General features: G+C 44.4%; 1 protein-coding gene across 1 annotated transcript in view; it reads right to left on the reverse strand.

Moving 5' to 3' along the window:
• Positions 1 to 20,553, reverse strand: part of LOC119401525 (wings apart-like protein homolog) — a 124,436-nt gene extending 103,883 nt beyond the window's left edge. Inside the window, exons 1-3 of the mRNA XM_037668410.2 lie at positions 20,392 to 20,553; positions 14,156 to 14,341; positions 8,232 to 9,485 (exon numbers count right to left, since the gene is read on the reverse strand). Of these exons, the coding sequence (XP_037524338.1) occupies positions 8,232 to 9,485; positions 14,156 to 14,332 (1,431 nt within the window). The 5' untranslated portion in view covers positions 14,333 to 14,341; positions 20,392 to 20,553. The remainder of the gene's footprint in view (positions 1 to 8,231; positions 9,486 to 14,155; positions 14,342 to 20,391) is intronic.
• Between the last annotated feature and the right edge of the window lie 844 nt (positions 20,554 to 21,397).

Here is a 21,397-nt window from a genome sequence, read left to right on the forward strand (position 1 = left end):
TTGTTCGTTTCCGCTTGATTCATGAAAAAAAAAAAAAAAACATCCGTGGCGTTGCCATGGGGAACGGCGCGCGTGGTTCAAAGGTTTCGTTTTCGCCGAACTGCGCCTCACCCGTCTCAGTGGTAGTTTCGGGATCGCGTACTGCCTGCGTGTGTTTTGCACGCTTGTGAAAGTCGCTCTGACAGAAAGTTCGACAAAATGCCGCATGAGCTTCGTCGCCCGACACCGCACTGCTGGTTTCCTCGCTGCTTTCGGGCTCGGGCTCGGGAGAGTCGCTGCCGAGGCTGCTATCGTAGTACGCAACGACGCCGGCACTACGAGCCCTCAGCAGCATACCGTGATCATCGGGGCTCAAGTCGCTGAATTGGAGCCTAGCGTCGCGAGCCAATGTCTCGTTGTCAGGTTCTCCGTCCACATCCATTGCGGCGATTGCGGCAAGCCTCGATGGCCGTTGTTGCTACTGTGGGTCCCGCTACTTCCGCTCTGCTGCTACTAGTGTCGGCGGCCGCGCAGTAAAAGCGGGCAACATTGGGCACGGCAGCAGTGACGTATGAGAGTCGTATTTTCAGGCGGGAGATTTGAAGCGCGCTAACGCGATGCGGACCACTAAAAACGTGATTTTATTTCAAAATAAGCACTTCCTTGGCACAAAAGCAGCACTACGAGGTTTCTGGACCGCTATTTCAACAATCAACGTCGACTTAATATTTGCCTTTAATGTCCCTTTAAATGAGCACTATGTCCTCGTGACCTATATGTCATCAGTCTTGATTCTATGCCACATTATTAAGGCATGGATTACTAACACATTCAATTCAATATTTAGATTTAATGAAATGAAAGCAGGCTCAACTTGAATTGACACGTACTTAATGCAGGGACAGCTTGGTTTGGTAGAGAATAATTATGAATCATACAACTGTCTTGCAGCTACAACCTTGCGTATGCCCCATACTAATTCGAAGTGCAGCACATTGTGTTCTGATACAGAGTTATACCCCTGTCACACAGTAAATTTAAAGTCATTTACAACGAATGACATTAGGTGAACTTAATGTCATTTTACCTGCCTGCTGTCCCACGACGAAAACAAAAATTTTAAAATGATGACCATGACCTTAGTCCTCGTGAACTGTGACTTTGGGAGAAATAAAAGTCTTAATAAAACTTGCATGTAATATGCATGTATCCTCGAAAATAATTCTTTATCACTAAAAAGCTGCTCCCAGAAATAAACGCAGCTGTTTTACACAACTTGCGACAGCTGCACGAAACAAACGAAGTCAAGCCAAGAGCCAATCAAAAACAAACATGGCCCACGATATGACCAGGCGTGAGTACAGTGAACTGAAGCGTAGGAGCACGACTGACACCCCGGCTGCGGAAATGAGACGGCGGCAGCTAATTCGTGTAGTCACCACCTTGATCACTAAAACGTGTGCAATCGAACGATCAACACCCGCGATACAGGCAACAACGACAAAAGAGCACAAATGAAACATGGCCGGTGTCCAGCCACTGTAGTTGAGAGTAGCTTTCTTTTAAAAACTTTCGCGCATGCTATTACGTCATCAAACCAGTAATAAGTTATTCTAGAAAGAATAAGATATTTACAAATTACAAAAGTTACGTATACATAAGTTAACAGCCATCTCCCTAAAACGTCCCTGGCGTCGAGACTGTGCATTCGGTTCGAAATCGAATGCGAATGTGTTTCGTGAACTCATTCGACAGAAAATGTCGTTTCCATCTAATGGCATTAGATTCTGAATGAATGAAGGAAAGACGATGACTCTTAAGGGCTCGTTTTTGTTTGTTAAACACATTATTAATGAGAACTAACAGATAATAATGCCAGGAAAAGTATAGGGGATTGCCGGCGGCATGTTATCTTTTCGTCCACTTTACTTTCTTCATATTTATATCCTAATTGCTACAAATAACATCGCCTATACTTTCCCTGGCATTATTGTCTGTTAGTTCTCATTAATATTGTGTTACAAACGAATGACATTCGCTGTAAATGACATTAGATTTGCCGTGTGACAGGGGTATTACACAAGTTGGCATCAAGGTGGCTCACTGAAGAGTGGTACGTACCCGAAGTACCAACCCAAGTTGCCATCCAAGAGTATACTTCTTGCATGATTTGGCCCAAGTTTAGGGGTTTAGTGTTTAGACATAAAAATAGAGGTATGGTAACAAACCACACAACATTTTAGTGCGATAGCTCTACTCTTCCAGGTACAAACCAAGAAAACGTCTCATTCCGTGACCTGCAAGCTCAGCCAAGGTCAGCGTGCTGATCACATGCTTCATTCTATGTGCCTCATGTGTTCTTGCAATGCCAGCCAAATAGCTTCAACGAAACGCTAGTGCAGCGGGTTCGCAAAAACGAACTGCGGCTCAAGGTCAGTCTTTCGTGCCACCACTGCGAGAGGTGCTGGGTGCATTCAAATTCACTGCGTGTTCACATTGACAGCACTGACAGCGTCAAGTGTCGTCTCTGAGCAAAACCGAGCTACATCACTCAACAAACTTGGCTTCACTGCGTTCAACCACGGCATCTTTTTCATCACTATAAGGACTTGAGAGATAAATTTAAAACAGGCAATGCTATGAACAGAGGAGACAAGTTTCCTGTTTATGAGCAGCCTTAACCCTTTAAGCACCAGTGTTACTCACAGGCAACAAACCAATTTTTCTGTCTTTGCCAAGTTTCAGCTTCAAGTACACAGTTCTTGGGCAGTTGTCTTCAGCAAACACGGACTGATAGGCAGGAACATCGTATGTTGGTTTAGTGCAGGAACAGAGCTTGAGGAAGGTGAAACTTGGCATGCAACTCACTTTGTTTTGCAAGCAAATTCATAAGAGAAAGACTGATGTGAAATCACTGGCTGCAGTGATAACACACAAGTGGCGCAGAGGAAATGCAATGTACAGCCTTGAATATTTGCACGAGTGTAAACTACATGGCATGTGATGGCAACTGGTGTTTGTGACTTTTTAAGTACTAAGGTAGTTAGGTGGAAACAGACTGCACAAAGAGCAAGCAAATGTAGGAAGGATGTGATTTAGCAACATGGAGAAATGAGATGCGCAGGCCGACCACAGACATCCATTATGGTGACACTGGCAGTGCTTTGAATGCACAACTTCTTGGATTATTTTGCTGCATGGCCACACTGAGTATGTGACTGCAAGTGATGTGTGCACGCTTTATTTACTTTTGAATAGGGATGGGCGAATATTCGGGCGTTTTGAATATTCGAACGAATATTACAGTATTCGAATTCGCTTCGATACGAATTTAGATTATTCGAAATGAACGAATATATGTATACATTTGACCACACATAACCCCCTGTAAAGGTGGTTTCACTGCAGTGTCTGGTTGCTGTGCCATGAAACAACCCATCCAGGGGAAATCTCCACTGCCGCGAAGCCACACTTCAAGGTTAAATGTACATATTTTTTAAAGTTTAAAAGCGTGTTATATGGGCTTATATGTGCTAAGTATAGTAATTTTTAAATTGTAATGTATTGCACCACTTATAACTTGCACCCTACTGCTATTCAAATCTTGATACTATTCAAGGCTGCTTCCACTTAATTTCAAACCAAAAAAGTAACATTCACTCATACTTAGTTCCAATCCTTAAAAATATTGTGCAAGGGTCATGACAAAAATGCTCATTTTTCTTAATAATACGTGGTAAATACTATTCGAACTATTCGATTCGAAATTATTCGACCAAATCACTATTCGCTTCAGATTCGCTTCGAACCTCCAATTCACTATTCGCTCATCCCTACTTTTGAACTCTGCTATCTTACAAATGCCCATACCCAGTGCAAGCTCTCCATTTTTATAACTGTCTGATTTCACCTATACTGCAGAACAATAGGCATTTAAACAATCAGTTAATATTTCAAAACATGCCGACACACTGTTTGCATACCACAGGGCTCTCATGTGCACGCAAATAGTAATTCACAGTGTTGTCTGGGACACTGTGCTTCCTAAAAGAGCCTTAGCATTAAAGGGGTCATGAACCACTTTTCCAAGTAATGATTTAATGACCTCAGCATCGGAGTTTACTGCCTCCCAAATCTATTGCCGTAAAAATTTCTCAAATCCGTCAAGAATGAGCGGAGTTACGGGGTTTGGGTGCACGCTCTCAGCGCTTTCTTTTCTCGTGCCGACAAGCGCACTGGAAGCTAGACAGGGAGGGATGGCATGGGGGAAAGAAGTTACGTCAGCGCGCATCATGAAATGCGATCGCTCTCCCGCTGTGATTCGCGTGCGCGAGCACGGCTACCGTGTACTGAGGAGTGCGGCGCTGGCAAGTGGCGGCACCCCGTGGCAAGAAGCGTATCTGATCCAAGCGCCGCTCTCGATTTACGTCGGCTATCGGCCAATGAGGATGCTATGTCTTTTGCGACGCGGCGATGCAGATCGCGACGTCAATCGGCAGACGCCCCGCCCACCGACGAGAGTGAGAACCGGCCTCTGTTTGAAAAGAGGGCACCTGAGAAAACAGCAACTTCGCATTCCGCTTGTAGCCTTTACGCGGCGCGCACGACTGCAATATTTGGCTGAGCAGTTCATAGCCGTGTCAGCTTTCCGCAGGATGTCTTTTTTCAACAAGCCCAAGGGGTGCTTCATGACCCCTTTAAAGGGGCCATGACACGGTCACCCAACAATTTGCAGTTTTCAGCAAAAAATAGAAGTAAAGGGTCAATTGTGCCTATACATACATGAAAAATGACCCGCCACGGAGGTCTAGTGGTTATGGTGCTCGACTGCTAACCCGAAGGTCACGGGATCGAATCCTGGCCACGGCAGCCGTATTTTCTGAAGGAGGCAAAAATTCTTGCGGCCCATGTACTTAGATTTAGGTGCACATTAAAGAACCCCAGGTGGTCGAAATTTCCAGAGCCCTCCACTACGGCGTCTCTCATAATCGTATCATGGTTTGGGGACATTAAACCCCAGCAATTATTATTATACATGAAAAATGGACTGTAAGTGAATACTTCAGTGCAAAATAAGCTCTAGAAGTCACCGGCTATATAAACCCCACCCACCGCCGGCGACCGCCACTTTGCCATGGCGTGTGTGATGTCACGTGCTGCGAGGAGCACAGCAGTCTTTTACAGAAGTTTCAGCTACTGCAAGCATTCAATTTTGATGCCAAGCTGAAGAAAGCTCAAATAACTCAGCAGAAAAATTTACGCTAAACTAGAAAAGGACAACACAAAGAAGGAACACTGCAACAGATCGAGCGCACACTGCCAAGTGTTTTTACTGAACGTAGAGCATCAGTTAAATAGGGAACCCCGATTGTGTGGACATTGTTTTAATGAAGTTTAACAAGTATGGGAGGGGTCTATGTTTTACGTACGAGCTACCGCAGGAGGGAACGCTTCAGTTTTTAGATCTTAAGCTCATTTTCAAGCATAACCATACATGTTACTCGTACTGTCCGCAGTCTAAGAAGCCTTTACCATACAATTCATCACACTCCAAGGTAGTAAAGAGGGCGATCGTGTCACTGTGTTTGGAGTCTGCACTGGTGAGATCGTGCCCGCATGAGAGGCTGGCCAGCTTCAGTGCTCAGATTGGACGACCGAAGGCAGCTGGGTTCCCACAGTCTGTGCTGACGGTGGCTGAAACCCTCCTAAAAAAGCTAAAAGGGCGTTCGCGAAAACCGCAGCTGGGGGACTCGTCCAATGGGCGTGAGAAGCCGATTGTGTTACCCTATATACACCGGGTGACACACAACCTGAAAAAGGTTGCCAATCGCCACGGCGTTGGCATGGTGTTCTCTGCGCCTAAGAAGCTTTCGAAGCTGTGCACGCGCATTTCGAGCGGTGAAGAGCGCGGTAGCCTGTGTAGCAAAAAGCATGCCAACCCGGTTGTGCAATGCGATGTAGGAGTGGTGTACGAGATACCGCTTTCCTGGGGCAGGTCTTATGTGGGCCAAACAAGCCGCTGCGTAAATGACCGCGCACGTGAACACCAGCTGTCAATCAAAAATAAAGAAATGGCGAATTTGCCAGCTCACTGCGCTGCCTGTGGATGCGAAGCACGATTCCAACAGACTAAGATACTGGGACATAGCAAAAACACGTGTGCTCGGGAGGTTTTGGAAGCGTTCTTTATTAACGGGAAAAAAAATAGCTGTGTAAGTGAGGCCTCGGTAGCGCTCTACTGTGCAGAAGTTTCTTTTTTGATGAATAAGGTGCGTTAACACGTGATGTTCCTCAATGTGTCTGTGCAGCTATGCGCAGCCACGGGGTGTCTGCGCAGTTCGGGGTTCCCTATTTAACTGATGCTCTACGTTCAATAAAAACAGTTGGTAGTGTGCGCTCAATCTGTTGAAGTGTTCCTTCTTTGTGTTGTCCTTTTCTAGTTTAGCGCAAATTTTCCTGCATAGTATGAACCAACTAGCCCCTCAAGACGTCCTCAAATAACTCAATTGCACGCGCAGGTGAGCACGGAACAAAATCGTTCGCCGGAAAGCAGACACTCGCAGAACAAGCAGCTTGTTACGTCATGCCTCGAGAGTGCGCCAGTGTTGCCGGACTCTCAGGCCGCTCGCGTGTTTATAAAAATAATCAATTATAAAATAAGTGCTGGAGCAAATGCACAAAAATTTCGCCAGCTTGTTTGTGAACGCACAGGGATTAACCCGCATAACACAGATTACGATTTTACGACTGAAAATTGGGTATCATGGCCCTTTTAACCCTTTGAGGGTTTTCGCCGTACATTTACGGCATCACCTAACAGGCACCAAAGGGTTTTCACCGTGCATGTACGACATGCCTTTATGTTTAAAACGCGCGCCTTTTTCGATCATTTCTCTTGCTAGGCATGTGCTGCCATACTTTGGAAATGCGTGGAATTTTTTTTCATGCACCGATGTCTCCGTTTTTTTTTTTCTTTCCAAAGCGGCGTGCCAGCTTTCCTTTGTGCATCCAAGCATGCGCTCGGTGCGGATGGTTTTGGTTTCGTCCTTCAGATGGTTACCGCTTCTCACACCCGCAAAGCTGATGGCTGTCTAGTTTCTGATCTCTCAAAGGGTGACCGCTTGTTATTCTCTCGTTTCCTGCTCCCCGGGGCACGATTACATCTGTTTCCGTGTGGCACTAAATTACACAAACCATGCCGCCGTGGTTGCGTTTCCTGTTTTGGGGACCTGGAAAAGCTAACTCCGTCTCGTTGGCGATAAGACAAAGGATTATTATAGCTTTTTCACTCGTTTTGCTTTCTGGACAGGTGCACAACCATACAGTTTTCTTCCGTGCACTCACTCAAAAAGTTCGCTTACGCCATGGAAGTGCACGCCGGTTGCTCTGCTGCTAGTGAGTCGAGTGGCGATTCTTCCGACGTGGACTATTCCCCAAGTATATTTCTGTATGTCCGTGAGCTATGTTTAATACAACGCATAATTTTTATTTATAAAAAATCGTTGAAGCATTTTTTTTTAAGATTTTGCTTGATGTTACTCATGAATAAACCATGTGCATGTAACAACAAAAATAATTTTTTTTGTCACTTTACAGTCAGGCAAAAAAAAATATGAATTTTTGTTCTTAAATAGACTCATCTGAAGAATTTAATTCAGCATTAGAAAAATACACATTTTTGGACTGCATTTTGCAAAAAAATTCGATCCCCCAAAGGGTTAAGACATATCTTGTACATGATAAAATAAGTGATGGCATTATACTGTAGGCTTGTAACAGCGTGCAGTACAATGTGGCCTCATACAGGTACACAATGACAAACACCCTATGCTCCGTTTCATAGATCAGGCGAAGTGCTATGGAAGCTAGTGAGACTTCTTGCCGTAAATGCATTCAAACAAAGAAATAGTTTAATGAAGTGACCACCCATAATGCGACCTTTTTTTCGTTTTTACACCGAGTAATAAATGAACATGCTTTGAGCCTAAGAAATAAAAAAACCCCGTTATTTATACGGTTGTCAATAGGTTGTTCTGAATCACTTAGCGTATCTTTTTTCTTTTCTTTTTTTCATACCGTGGCCTACGGCGATTAGTTATGGTAGCACGCAGCCAGAGCTAATCGTACAGGCCAAGCACGAGACGCGCGGACTTGCACAATTTGCTGACCGAACTTCTTGCATAGCTTCCACAGCATAGAACCTGATGTATGAAACAAAGACTAGGTGCAATTTTGTAAACATGGCTGCTTACCTTCTTTGGACTCTGGAATATCTTCTTGCTCTTGAATATGCACCTAGAAGACGATGCTTTTGGTTCAGAAGGTTTCACCGCATCCTCTTGTGAACTTGATGGCAAGTTCTGAAATGCAGGTGTCGACTCCTGTGAATCTGTAATTGAGCCTTGAGATGTTCCATCACCAGCCATAGATAGCAGCTCAGAGTCCTGAGAACTGGGAAGCGGAGAGTTTGAGGCCGCTGCACTAATATGTTGCAAGGTCACTGGGGGTTCATCCTCCATTTTTGTGTCTGTGAGCGACAAGTTAGCAGCAACTCTTTCACTGGTGCTAGCCACCTCTCCAGGAAAAGATGTTTCACCAGAGCTTGCCACCTCACTAACATCAGTCACACAGGTCATACCTACGTTTGTACTAGGCACCACCAGCACCAAACCAGATACCAAGGCATCACTAACAGCTACTGTCGTTGCAGTTCTCTTGACCGGTATCACCATGCCTGGCGTCTCCGCTGGAGCACCTGGGTTTCTCTTTCGAGAGTATGTTCGGATGACTGGCGGAGCATGGAATGAGCTGTGATCATTATCATCACCAGGCTCACTGCCTTTTACAGAATCATCAGCGATAAAAGTAGAAGGTGTTGGCAATCCTTGTGCAGCAGGCAGTGGGGCAGCCGTCACAGAAGCGGACATATGAGGTGCAGCAGTTAAAGGTAATGAGGTTGAAGGAGCCACAGTCATAGCAGCTGCCATCACAGGAGCCAAAGTCAATGGAGCAGCAGTTGCAGGTCCAGATGACAGAGAAGAAGTAAGTGGATGATCCCTCGAAAGTGCAGCTGCACTTCTGCTCTTTTCCAGTTTTACACATCGGAAGTCAACATTATCATCAGGGCCCCAGCTTATGCCCACTTTGGACACAGGTTCGTTCTTGTCCTTAGACTTGCTAGCAACCGAGTTGGAACTTGATGTACGCAGTCTGTCAAATTGCGCCACAGCACGTGCTGATGTCTGAGATGCTAATGGTGATGATGTACAAGTGGTGTTGCGGCTTTTGAAGAACTTCTTGGGCTTTGGAGGCAGCGGCTGGCTGCCTGCGTGTGCAGGGTCCTGTGCCGAGCCATGCAAACGTGAGCTTGCACTTTTGCTGCTACGAGACAACGTTTCATCGTGGTCAATGTCAAAACTGAATGGGTCGTCATCTAATGGAGGGTTGGGAGCCTTTGCATCAGATGACACTGGTCCCTCATTTACTCCATCAGGCTGGCCATTAGACTGAAACAAACCAGATTTGAAAATAATAAGACAATGCATTTTCCTCGCATATCAATTGAAGTGAAACTCAAAATTGCAGCAAGAGTTCTATAAAGGAAAATTATAACTCGCTACCACAGCATCACAATCATGTGTTGTATTCCACAGCAACCACAGGTAAAAAAATTTGTGAAATAAAGTGCTATTCCCAACTTTTAGCCAACACAACATGAACAAGATATATAACAATGCCCAAGTGAAAGGCAAACAGCCCCTTCCACCAGACTGTATCAAAGCCTACTACAAAGCTTTATATGCTGTTTATAGAGATAGCAATAGGTATTGATCATATGCATACAAAGCCTATGAAAGTGAACTGCACTGCTACACCATGTAATATTACACAGTAAGCTGCTGGGGCCCACACTTTACACATATAACACAATATCTTGCAAGCACGTTCGTTATCTTGCACAAGATATATTAAGGTGAAAGCCTTAAATGCCTCACTAAACACGAAATTTGACTGTCGGTGTCAGCGGTGTCTCACATCCTGTGGCATCGGGTACGAGTGGTGCAAAAAATCATCATGTGATGACGTCACCATATGACGTCCCAGATTGCAAAAATTTATGACTCATCATGACATCACAAATTCTGGGGTGACGTCATATGATGTAACGCCACATAATGCTGTTGTAGTGCCCTCCTTTGGGCAGCGAACAAAACCAGAAAGCGCGCAACCTCGAGAGAAGAAAATAAAGACGGCGCTTCACCGTGGCACGTGAAGCCACGGCTCTTGTTCCCTGCTGGCGTCGATTCTGGTTCAGCCATCTCGTTCCTTCGCTCCTGTGGCATAAGCCTACACAGTCATCACATGATATCGTAGCTTGGTCAGAGGTGGGCTGATCACGGAGGCAGTGCAAAACCCGGTGAAGTGCCTCCGGTCCTGGACGCAGTGCGAAACCACGCTAGGTGCATAAAGCTTTCAGAGGGTGGCGGGGCAGGATAAATACATCTAGGGAGCCTACATGACCGGCCATTCATGTAGGCTCCCTAACACATCGACTGAGAAGAAAAAAGATGACTTTCGCCTTCAAGTCATCTTAGGTGAATGCACAATTCATGCTGCCAGTACGAGCATCACAAAGCTCTCTATTAGTTATAATTCCACGCTGGAGGAAGAGAAGACTTATCTGGCAACAAACTCATTTAAAACAAACTAGATAGCCACAACAAAAATTTTACAATGCACCGGTTAGACACAGGAAGCATACATTTCAGTCAAGGTAGTGATAAGTATGCAAGTGACATGCCATGCCTCTCTTCAAAAAACAAAACTTTACATTACAGGTAAGTTGTGGGGTTTGTTTGTGAAGGGCACTTAAGATAACGACCACCTCATCGCAGAACAACCCAGCAGTAATCTCACATACAACAACAGGCCACGGACTACCATCTTCAGGGTTTTTCTGTTTTGTTTTTTTGATGTGCATGTCCAATCCCATCAGCCCTTCTCCAAAAGCCGATTCAGAAGCTGAACGGTCCAATTATAAATAGCGCGATCAATGCTGCCTCAAGCCTCGCTGTGAGACTTCCATTTGTCAGTTGGCGAGTTTCTGACACTTGCACAGCGTCACAAGCCTAAGTAAATATCTGGTGCCTAAATGACCTCATCCTGCCCTGCATGAGGTTAGGAACTGCGCTGCAACAACACACCCATTCAATATCGCTGCTTCAGCACAACTGGCCCCATCATAGCCTTGATATCTTACAAATTTCAGCAAAAATAGCTTTTTCCCTCATGGATGCAACAACCACATTTTATGTCAGGCAAAATGTAAGTGAGAGAAGAATCGTAGCGGTCTGATGCAAGATAAACAATTGCCACGGACACGGACACGGATGCCCCACACCCACAGCCATGAACCTAGCGGCAGCTTACTACAGGTGGAGTTTCATGACCAGAAAAGCACTGAAAGACTCTGGCTACGGAGCAAGGCGGAACTCTACTCAAGCAGCTTGGCTACCCCTTAAGACCTCAACACGCCGGAGAGGAGACATACTTATTACCTAACCTAACAACATTAGGGCCCAAATCATGGCATCCCCCATTCCCAATACTAATATGAACACGAAGTATCACCCAGGCAGACAGCAAGCCAAAGCCCGAACACTACAGAAGCGTTACGGTAATAACCCAACCATCTTCTACACATGCCTGCAGACTGCACGGCAATCGTTACACAATTGTTGCAACAAGCGGAGATACAACCGTAGCGGCATTGATAAAATAACATCAGTCAGTACAGCCAAAACGGCGGTGGTTGCTATGACGATAAGGTGCGTAGAACAAAAGGGAGACTCGGCCCTTGTGATTACAGACTCTCAATCCACTTACCGTATGTTTCAGGCTGGGGCAATTTCAAGGACGGCAATGAGAATCCTAGGGAAACAACTCCTAAATCCGCATGCAATACTTTGGTGCCCCGCACATGCAGGACTTGAGGGCAACAAAAGGGCCAACCGGCTTGCTCACAAAATAGGCATCCGAGCACCAGTTGCAACCCTCGAGGAACCACCAACAACTCCACGCGACATCCTCGAAAACCAAAGAGGAGAATGACAAAAATACGGTCATCTCCATCCGGATCTGACTGGAGAACAGGCGCAAGTCTGGCGCCAAGTATAAACCAACACGTACCCTCATTTACAAAGAAAACACTACATAAATACCACAATATAGGCGCGCAGCTGTCTGTGGTGTGGGGAGTAGGGAACAGCCAACTCTCGCCCACATTACGTGGGAATGCGAATCGTGGCTCCAAAACATCAATTCTCCCCTTTGGGAGACAACATCTCGAACAAGGCAGTGGGAGAACTGGCTTGCTAGCAAGGATCGGGAGAGCCAGCTGGCTCTGCTCGACCAAGCCCAGCGAGCCACAAAGGCCAGTGGAGCCCTGGACTGAGGACCCCAGCCACTTGCCCAGAAGCCTTTTAGTAAATAAAAAATGTTTTTTCATCATCAGCACTACAGCGCTAAAACCATGATGCAATAAAATTCGCAATATTAAGTTTTTTTTTCAACATACTACTTTGCTATACATATGCTAGATTCAACTGTACTACTGCATTCAACATAGCTGCAACCCTTGAGCTGTGGCCAGAATCTCCTGTGGAGATTCTGGCCACAGCTCAAGTGGAGAAGGCACTGCCATTCAAGCAATGCCTTACCCCGGTTCCTTCGTCTCACTCTCTCGCGGAACGATATTACCCTGGCCTGCTGAGCAGCTACTGCTCCATCATAAAAAGAAAAGAAAAAACCAAATGCAGCTCCACTACTGTGAAACCTGAGGAAGTGCGTAGCACAGTCACCCAGCGATTCCCATCCGCAGAGATCTCACTGCTCCGTTTACCAAGCCGTCGATGACATTAATGTTTGAGGTAAGCATGTAGGGTTTCCCCGGCACGAGTAGATTTTGTTAGGGAGATTTACAAACTCGGTATGCAACATGCGCACTACTTTCTGATTAGCTTTAATGACTTCCTGCTTGTTACGGCAGTTGAGATACGCGTCGTCTGCAGCGGGTTCCGTCAGGTTGTTTCCCTTTTCAAATGTAGCGACCAAGCGCCAGCGAAATACAGGTAACAGGAGCAATTGTGCGCTATGTGAGGAGACGGCGCCCTCTCTTGTGCGGCGCAGGAGTCAATCGCATGTGTCTGAAGCATTTTTAGCAATATTAAGTAAATTATAGCAATTACTTCATGGTTATTGCTGTTAATTATATTATTTTAGACCTTGTTTGTTTATTTTAACCCGGTTTTGAGCATTGCTAGCCATGTTTTAGGCCTGTATTGAGCGTTTTATTGTAAGCGTGACCACGCCACAAGATCTATGTATGGAGGACAAGCCAGACCTCTAAAGTACTATGCACTTTAAAAAAATACAATAGTTAGGGAGCTAACAGAGCAATGCACCATGACAAAGCAAGCTATACTAAGGGTGAAGGACGTCTGTGCTGCTTGGCGGGCCAGTGTACGTATTATCACCCCAATAAAAAAGCAAGGCAGTATACACATAGCTAAACCGTTGATAGCCTCTACTTTTTTTGTAAGTATGCCACTGCTGCTCGCACATAGCAGGTCATTCTAAAGACTGAATGCAATGGTACATCTACATGTAGTTAGCATAACCTAAAAGCACAGTTATGGTACTGCATTAGCATCATGGGTAAGCAAATGAGGAGTAAACAAAAAGCAGATTGACAACTCTCGCTCCTACCAACCCACCTTTTCTCGGTACTCTTTTTTTTTAAATTTTTTAGAAGGATTGACAAGATGAACAGGCCCATGCTAGTGCTGTGATACATAGACTAGTGCAATGCAAGGATTCCTTCCACTGAATTTTATTCTCTTCTTAACAACAATCATTCACAGCCCACCAATACCAGTGATAACATGGGTGGAGCACAGCTCAGAGCACTGACAAGCAGCAAAGAGGAATGGCACAGAAATAGAATTGTTACATAACAACATCCACGGTTTCCTATAGCCAGCCCTTGGCCTGAAACAGCGAAAATATATCACAACAACAGCACAAGTGGCACAGGTGGGCTACCACCGTGAACTCATCAAAAGGCTAAATAAGTTTTGCAGAGACAAAGGAAAGTTGAACGTCTGTCGGCCCTTACCTGAGCTGCCTTACGAAGAGATGTGAATGAAGTCATGCCCCACCGGTGCACAGCTGCAACTGACATCTTAGCTGAACTGGCTTTGCTGTCTCCTTTATCCAGAATAATCTGATCCAATGGAGGAGCCAAGCGGCAGTCATGCTTTCGGCCGTATGTCTTTGCTCCAAACTTTGACATGATGCAGACCTACCAAATCAAATTCACATTTAAGTAGGTCTCAAGCACACATATCTGGCCTCAAGATTACTCAAAACAAATGCAGACTTTAACAGTAAACAGACTGTACCACTAACTTTCGCAGAACCCACACACAGCTTGTCAGGGCAAATGCAGGTCTGAACATGACAGGAAACCAAAAGTCTGATGTCGAACATTTTCTCCATGCTCAATGCTGCTTTTCCCTCATCTATTAAAAAGCACGTGAAACCTCTGCAGCACACAAATGAACTCCTGAATATAGATGCATTAGAACACAGCCTCACATCTCTGATACTAAATTCGTATGACTGATAGACAACAAAAAATATTATTGCTGCATTATTCCTTTCAAGTGCTCTGTCAATACTGAAATGACCACAAAGTGTTGAAATACACACTTTTACTTCACAGCTCCTGCAGTCAACTCATCAGAAAAGAACATGACAGAGATTTTTCTCTACATTAGTTGCAGAAGTAGGGTATCATCCAAAGATATATCAATCAACAACGTTGTATAACATCTTTTTTCACCAGGCTGTCTTAATCATTAAGGAGCAACTCTGACGATTTTTCAATGTCCAGTGATCTCAACACAGTGACAATATATGTTTGGAACAAAGGTGTCTTCGCCATTAGAGTGGAGAAGAAAACAGTTATAATAAGTAAAAGAAATACCAACATGTCCATATCATGCCTATGTTCCTTGCTGCACATCAAGCGCACACTCTCCTCTTTTGCCGCCGCTTCATTCTCTTCCTTCTGCACTTCTTTTAGCAATATGTGCTCTTTGATACTCTAACGATCTGTGCCAAACGACATGACTTTCAGTCATTATGTCTTCCCAAAAACAAACATGGTTGTGATTCCTCAATCATGCCCTTGAATGTGAAACTATTTACAGGCCACCCTGTCTTAGAAACATCGAAGCGAGTTTGCCCAGCAGAGCGACCATTAAAGGGACACTAAAGGCAAATAACAATTTATGTCAGAGTGGAAGGTCAATGTGTGAGAACGTCTAAAACGTCAATAGTATCAACAGCAGTGCTCTAGTAATCAAGAAATTAAGGTCAATGTAGGACACGATGTGCGCCACGAGTGGGACATCTTGGAAATGATCCCAATGATGTCAGAGTCCAGAGTACAATTAACCATTACTAATCAAACTAGTTGCAATAAAAACCTTTCGTGCATCACAAGACGTAATAAAAATGCTGCTTGCTCATTTCCGTTTGAATCATGCAAAAAAAAACCGCTTGGTGCTACCATGGGGAACGGCGCGAGTGGTTCAAAAGTTCCGTTTTCGCCGAGCTGCACATCTCAGTGGTAGTTTCAGTATCGTGTACTGCTGCGTGTGCTTGGCTCTCGCTATTTTCGCCCTGTCGATACTCTACTTCTGCTGCTGCTGGCCAAGCTAAGCTCTGTTACAGTGGACTATACAGTTTCGGAGTGGCTCATGGCTGCGCCTTGGCAAGGCTGATGGCCGCTGTTGCGCAAGAAACCGTAGTTTCAGCGGCCGGACAGTAAAGGGCAGCATCGTTGGGCACGGCAATTGCTACGTCAGAAGGTCCATTCAGGAGGGTGATTTGAAGTGCCCTAACGCCGTGCGGACCACTAAAACGTGATTTTCTTTCAAAATAAGCATTTCCTTGGCACAAAACAAGCACGACGAGGTTTCCGCAGCGCTACTGCAACAATCAACGTCGACGTAATATTTGCCTTTAGTGTCCCTTTAACGGGGGCCCGCAAGAGGTTAGCGTATGACGCATGCGTAGTGGCGACAAACACTAATGCAAAGCCCTTTAAGCATTGTTATCATTGCTGAAATCGTTGCTGCCAAACTCCAAAGGGCTGGCACACAGCTTGCTGTGTCGTGGCATGACATCGCCCACTGCACTTTTCTGGCACTAGCACCATGTGTACTGTGCCTACATTAAGAAGTGGTAGATAGTGATGTCATTGTAGATATTACACGAAGCACCTATCCAGTTCAGTTTTAACACACATTTTTCAGTTACTTAAAAATACTAAAATAGTAAATTTCTAACAGAGCTCGTAAAGGTTTCAAAGAGAAAAACTGAAGGTCATTCAAGGCCTTGTCAAAGATTTCTTGAAGGATGCAGGGCGAAATCCCAACTTTTCCAAACACAAAAGATAATTTTATAGCACTTTATACATTGATCAATATACGTATATATCATAATTCACCGGCAGCTTACCCCTGTCCTAAAGTGAAAAAAGTACAATCATTACATGCAGCCAGAATTAGGACATGGGGAAGGAGCTTGGAGGATAAAAAAAACTCGAGAAGTTGAAGGGACTGATAAGCGGCCAGAATTTCTGATTAGATACTAGTGAAAGCAGAAAGAATGTGAATCAGAGTGACAGAGTCCGGAATTCTTTTCTCGATCTGAACAGAATTTGTATTTTCAAATCACGTTTGAAAGTCACAAAAACAAACACGTCATGCCGCCTGGTGGACAAGCCTTGGAACTGTGCAAATGAGCCGTTCAGATTGCTGTACGCAGTCTGCAGTTGTTTAGGCACACCATAATTCATGCTTAGGGTACTGACACAAAAATTTTGGCCTCGCGTTTTTTTGTTGCAATGTGCTGCTGGGGTCCTGTTAGTCATAACACGGCACATCCTTTGCTGCAGCACGCAACAGATAATTACAGGCTCCTTATTACCGACGAGTGTCAGTTTCGTTTTCAAAAACGACAAGAATCAGGGTGCAACTATCACCACCTAGCGGGTGCAGCGCTCGATCACGTCAGCACACAGAACTGTGATGCACTTCCACGCGGTTCGCGAGCAGCCGCCGAGAAGTGGGCTGCTGTAGCGAACGTGGCAAAAAAAGCATGGCGGCTATGACGTCGTCATAACTTGTTGCAGCGTGGTCACGTGTGAAGTAGGGGGTCCCCAAGGGTCCCCTTTGAGGGTGTCAGTAGCGCGAGGATGTCGATCGCTCACGCAAACTTCAAAATTCATTTAAAGTAACTTCCAAGCTATATTCGCTGTTGGTTATTTGAAGATATACGCATGTTCACTGGAATCGATCCCGCAGGCCATCTCGGCAGCAAAATATTCTGTCAGTACCCCTTTAAAATCACAGTCTGTATATTATTAGGCATCGCCGCTTTATTCTGTGCTTATTTATTAAAAGAAGTCGACGCTGAGAAGTGGCGCTGCCTTCGCAGCAATTAGTGAAACCGAAAACTCGTGTCCAGTCGTGGTACATGCCCACAGTGTGCCGCAGGGCGCTAATACAAACCACAACAACAGAGACTTGATTGGCAGGGCCTCACTTGTTTGTCGGCATATAATCACTATTGTGTTTGACTATTATGGTTTGCAGCATGTGTTGCGTCTATGACTTCTTTGGCACTGTAGACAGAAAAATTCTGATAAAATGTTTTATAGCATTTTCTGTGTTACCATTCCATGAGTAAACACTGACCAGTAGGCTTTCCGTTGCACTAAAGGAAGCAGGTGACATAAAAAATGGTTTTCAGTTTCTTTAAGGACTACAAAGTGTGTGACGGAACAGAAAATGATAGGCGTAACATTGAGACAGGAAGACAGAGCGGATCAGAGGAGAACAGTTTTTCTAACCAAAAACTCTCGTTCACAGACTACTTTCCATGCGCTAAGTGCTTTTTTTTCTCCCCATTCTAGTGAAACTGCATCCCACAATAACAGGTTCACCAATGACATGCGTGCACTGGGCTGAGGCATAACTTTGAGGCGTGACAAACCCTTTTTAACTTTGTTAAAGCATTTGCAGTGTCCACTACCTTCAGTGGAATAGGCTGGGCGTGGGGGGAAACCACAAATAGCAAGAAAAGCAGCCTGTGAACAAAAGCTTTTGGTCGGAAAAGAAGCTTGCAGGAAAGCAGACTTCAATGTTTGCATATCATCAATTGGCACAAGCAGAAAAGTGAACTCAATGGACAGCAAAATTATTCCCAAGACATAAACGCAATTTATGTCAGCCTGTAAGTATTGTTGTACACACACAAAAGCCTAAAAAAAACATACACTATGCAATTATGATTTCACTCAAACAAAACCAGTGGCAGTACTTTCCAATGACAATATTAGTTTTTAGAGCATGCGATACCTATAAGAACATAACCACACAGGCTTAAAAAATGATACTTCACTGATGGCTGCTAAAAAGGCTACCTCGCATATTGTGAGGTTTCAGGCATCACAATGGGTATTGCAAAATACGCCTGGCATAATACGTTGGCCATACATCAGGTAGGAATTCAGTTATACAATAAAAATCCAAATCTTTAGCATTTGTAAAACTACTGCAATAGTGCACGTAACAAAGAACAATGCACGCAGTCAGCTCAAAATAGGTTACCACAAGGCTCGAGACGGCAGCAATTATTGCATAGTGCACCGATTTTTTTAAAGCGAGTGCCAGCATGTCATCACAAAGAAGGAATGATAGAACCTGCTGCCACACTCAGCAGCATTACAAAAAGCATGAACCAAACTGAAATGAAGCACAGTCTATCCTCACTAAAGACCTGCTATTAATTCATAAATGACAAAGTTGGTGATATATAAAAAAAAGGAAAGGGCTGCATGCTTCAAGATGACTAGTAGAAATCTGTTTCCAAAGAAAACAGAAACCTTCCAGTACAAATTCTGCACAATGGGGCATCATCAATCATGCAAACATACCACATGGCCTAAAAGACCATGCCACTCAGTCACTTGATAGGAACCCTGGCAATAGATGTGCATACACTACAACAGTTTCACTTGTGACATAAGGGTGTTGCTTATGTCACCAGTGTGCCTGTTAAAAAAAAAAAAGGCAGAGTATTTTTTGTCAAACGTTTAGATGTGATGTGATTAACCGTTTAGATGTGACAGCAAGTTTGAAAACGAACATTGAATTAACACCTATCCTTGTGTGCACAGTGAGAACTAACAATGCAAGCATATTTAATTAGTTTATTTCAAACATTGCGCCTGCTTCACCAGTGTAAGCTGCTCTGCATGACGACATCGAGCAAAGCTTGCCCCACGAGTATATTATGCTAAATTAAAGTTACCACTTCTTGTCGCACTGCAGCCGCTGCTACAAGTGCGACCTGCGGGGCGTCTCAACGCGACAGGCGCGCATAACTATCCACGTACACAAGCGACAAATGCCAGCGACACCATCAAGATGTACTACTGTCGAGAGAAGAAAAAAAAACTGAAAAGCTTCCTGTACCCCCGTTGACGTCTTCCCAGGAACCTTAGTGTGGCATTCCTTCGATATGTTAACTTCACATATGCGGCACTGGCTTCGAAGTGGAGTGCAATGCGCCCAAAAACAGCGCTGTGTCCACACGATTTTTAGTATACTGTTGGAACACGCCATGCGCGTTGGCACCATTACTGGTGCGGAAGTTATAACGACTAGTGCGTGCCCGCTCTTGCGCTAATAAAATCGAAGGCCTTTAGACGCATTAGTAATTGTCGACAAATGTTCGTACAATAAACATGCAATTGCAGTAAATAAAATTGGCGGGCAGCGCGTGGTTCGGTTACGTAACAGACTGCGTTACTATCAGCGGTCAAACGGCGCCAGGGCCGTAAAACGAGAGCCTACAAGCATGTCTAGCAAGTACCAATCGAGTAGCGATCATGCAGCTGTAAGGTAAAAGAGCGGGTAGAACGGCTACCTAACCACCGCCATGAGATGTAAACGGAAGTTCCATGATAACGATGTGTATACCCACGTAGTCGACGGCAGTTCAACCGAAACGATCTCTTTTAACTCCTCGCAAGCATTACGCTAAGGTGGTGTAAGTTGCCTCGGTACGCATGTACCACGGTTCACGTTAAAGGCACAAGAAATTATGTAATACAAGCAAAGCGAAGGTGAAGGGAAATCCGTGCCTCTTCTTCCGCACAACGCGGCTCTGCTCGTCGACTTGGAACATCCTAGGCCTTTTGTTGAGTAAGCGCTACAATGCGCCACATAGAAGCAATAGAAAAGACAGAAAATGAAGCATGAGAATAAGTACCTAGTTCTACGGCATCCACTTCTCCATCAATTTATCGCTGAACATGAAGATCAAGTGTCATATATTGACAAACAGAGACGTTACATTTCGCCAGCCTTACAAACCCGCCATCGGGTCGTCCGCCATTATCATAGCATCAAAAACACGGGAAGTTCATTGAGGATACAGCAGGTGGCAGTTTCGTATATAATATTTCATACTTTGCGAGGAAAATGACTTCTAAACGGCGTTTAAAATACGTAGATTATAAAATAAATGAAATCAATAATAATGTGCTACTACTAGACTATATTTATAAAAGCATTTGGTGGCGTCCTCTGCGTAAGACGTCATCTTCTAGCAGGGGATCGTCTGCTAGCACAATTCATATCTGCAGAGCCACCCTATCCAGAGGCTTGGGTTTTTCACACGACCTAATGTGGCTTTGCAATAGCCCGGGGGCAAGTTGTATATATATATATATATATATATATATATATATATATATATATTATATATATATATATATATATATATATATATATATATATATATATATATATATATATATATATATATATATATATATATATATATATATATATATATATATATATATATATATATATATATATATATATATATATATATATATATATATATATATAGCTTAAACGATTCTGCTCATTCTTACAGCACAGCACAGTGCTGACAAATTTTCGAAACCGCAGCAGCTGTCACGCTCTTTTCGCAAATCAGTTTTTGTTTGGTCAGTCTCCTTCAAAGGACTGTGCTCTTGAAGTTGAGTTCAGGGTCGTGAGGCCACGACACAGATCAATATTTGCTGAGGTTGCTAATAAAAATAAACTAGAGATGCAGTGTGTGTGTGTGTGTGTGTGTGTGTGTGTGTGTGTGTGTGTGTGTGTGTGCGTGTGTGTGTGCGCGCGCGCGCGCGTGTTTGTGGCGTTAGCTACACTGGCCTAGCAGAGCCAGTTTTGTGTGGCTCCTTGCATAGGTCTGCAAAGCT

Source organism: Rhipicephalus sanguineus, chromosome 1 (assembly GCF_013339695.2).
Source record: "Rhipicephalus sanguineus isolate Rsan-2018 chromosome 1, BIME_Rsan_1.4, whole genome shotgun sequence".
NCBI classification, from domain to species: Eukaryota; Metazoa; Arthropoda; class Arachnida; order Ixodida; family Ixodidae; genus Rhipicephalus; species Rhipicephalus sanguineus.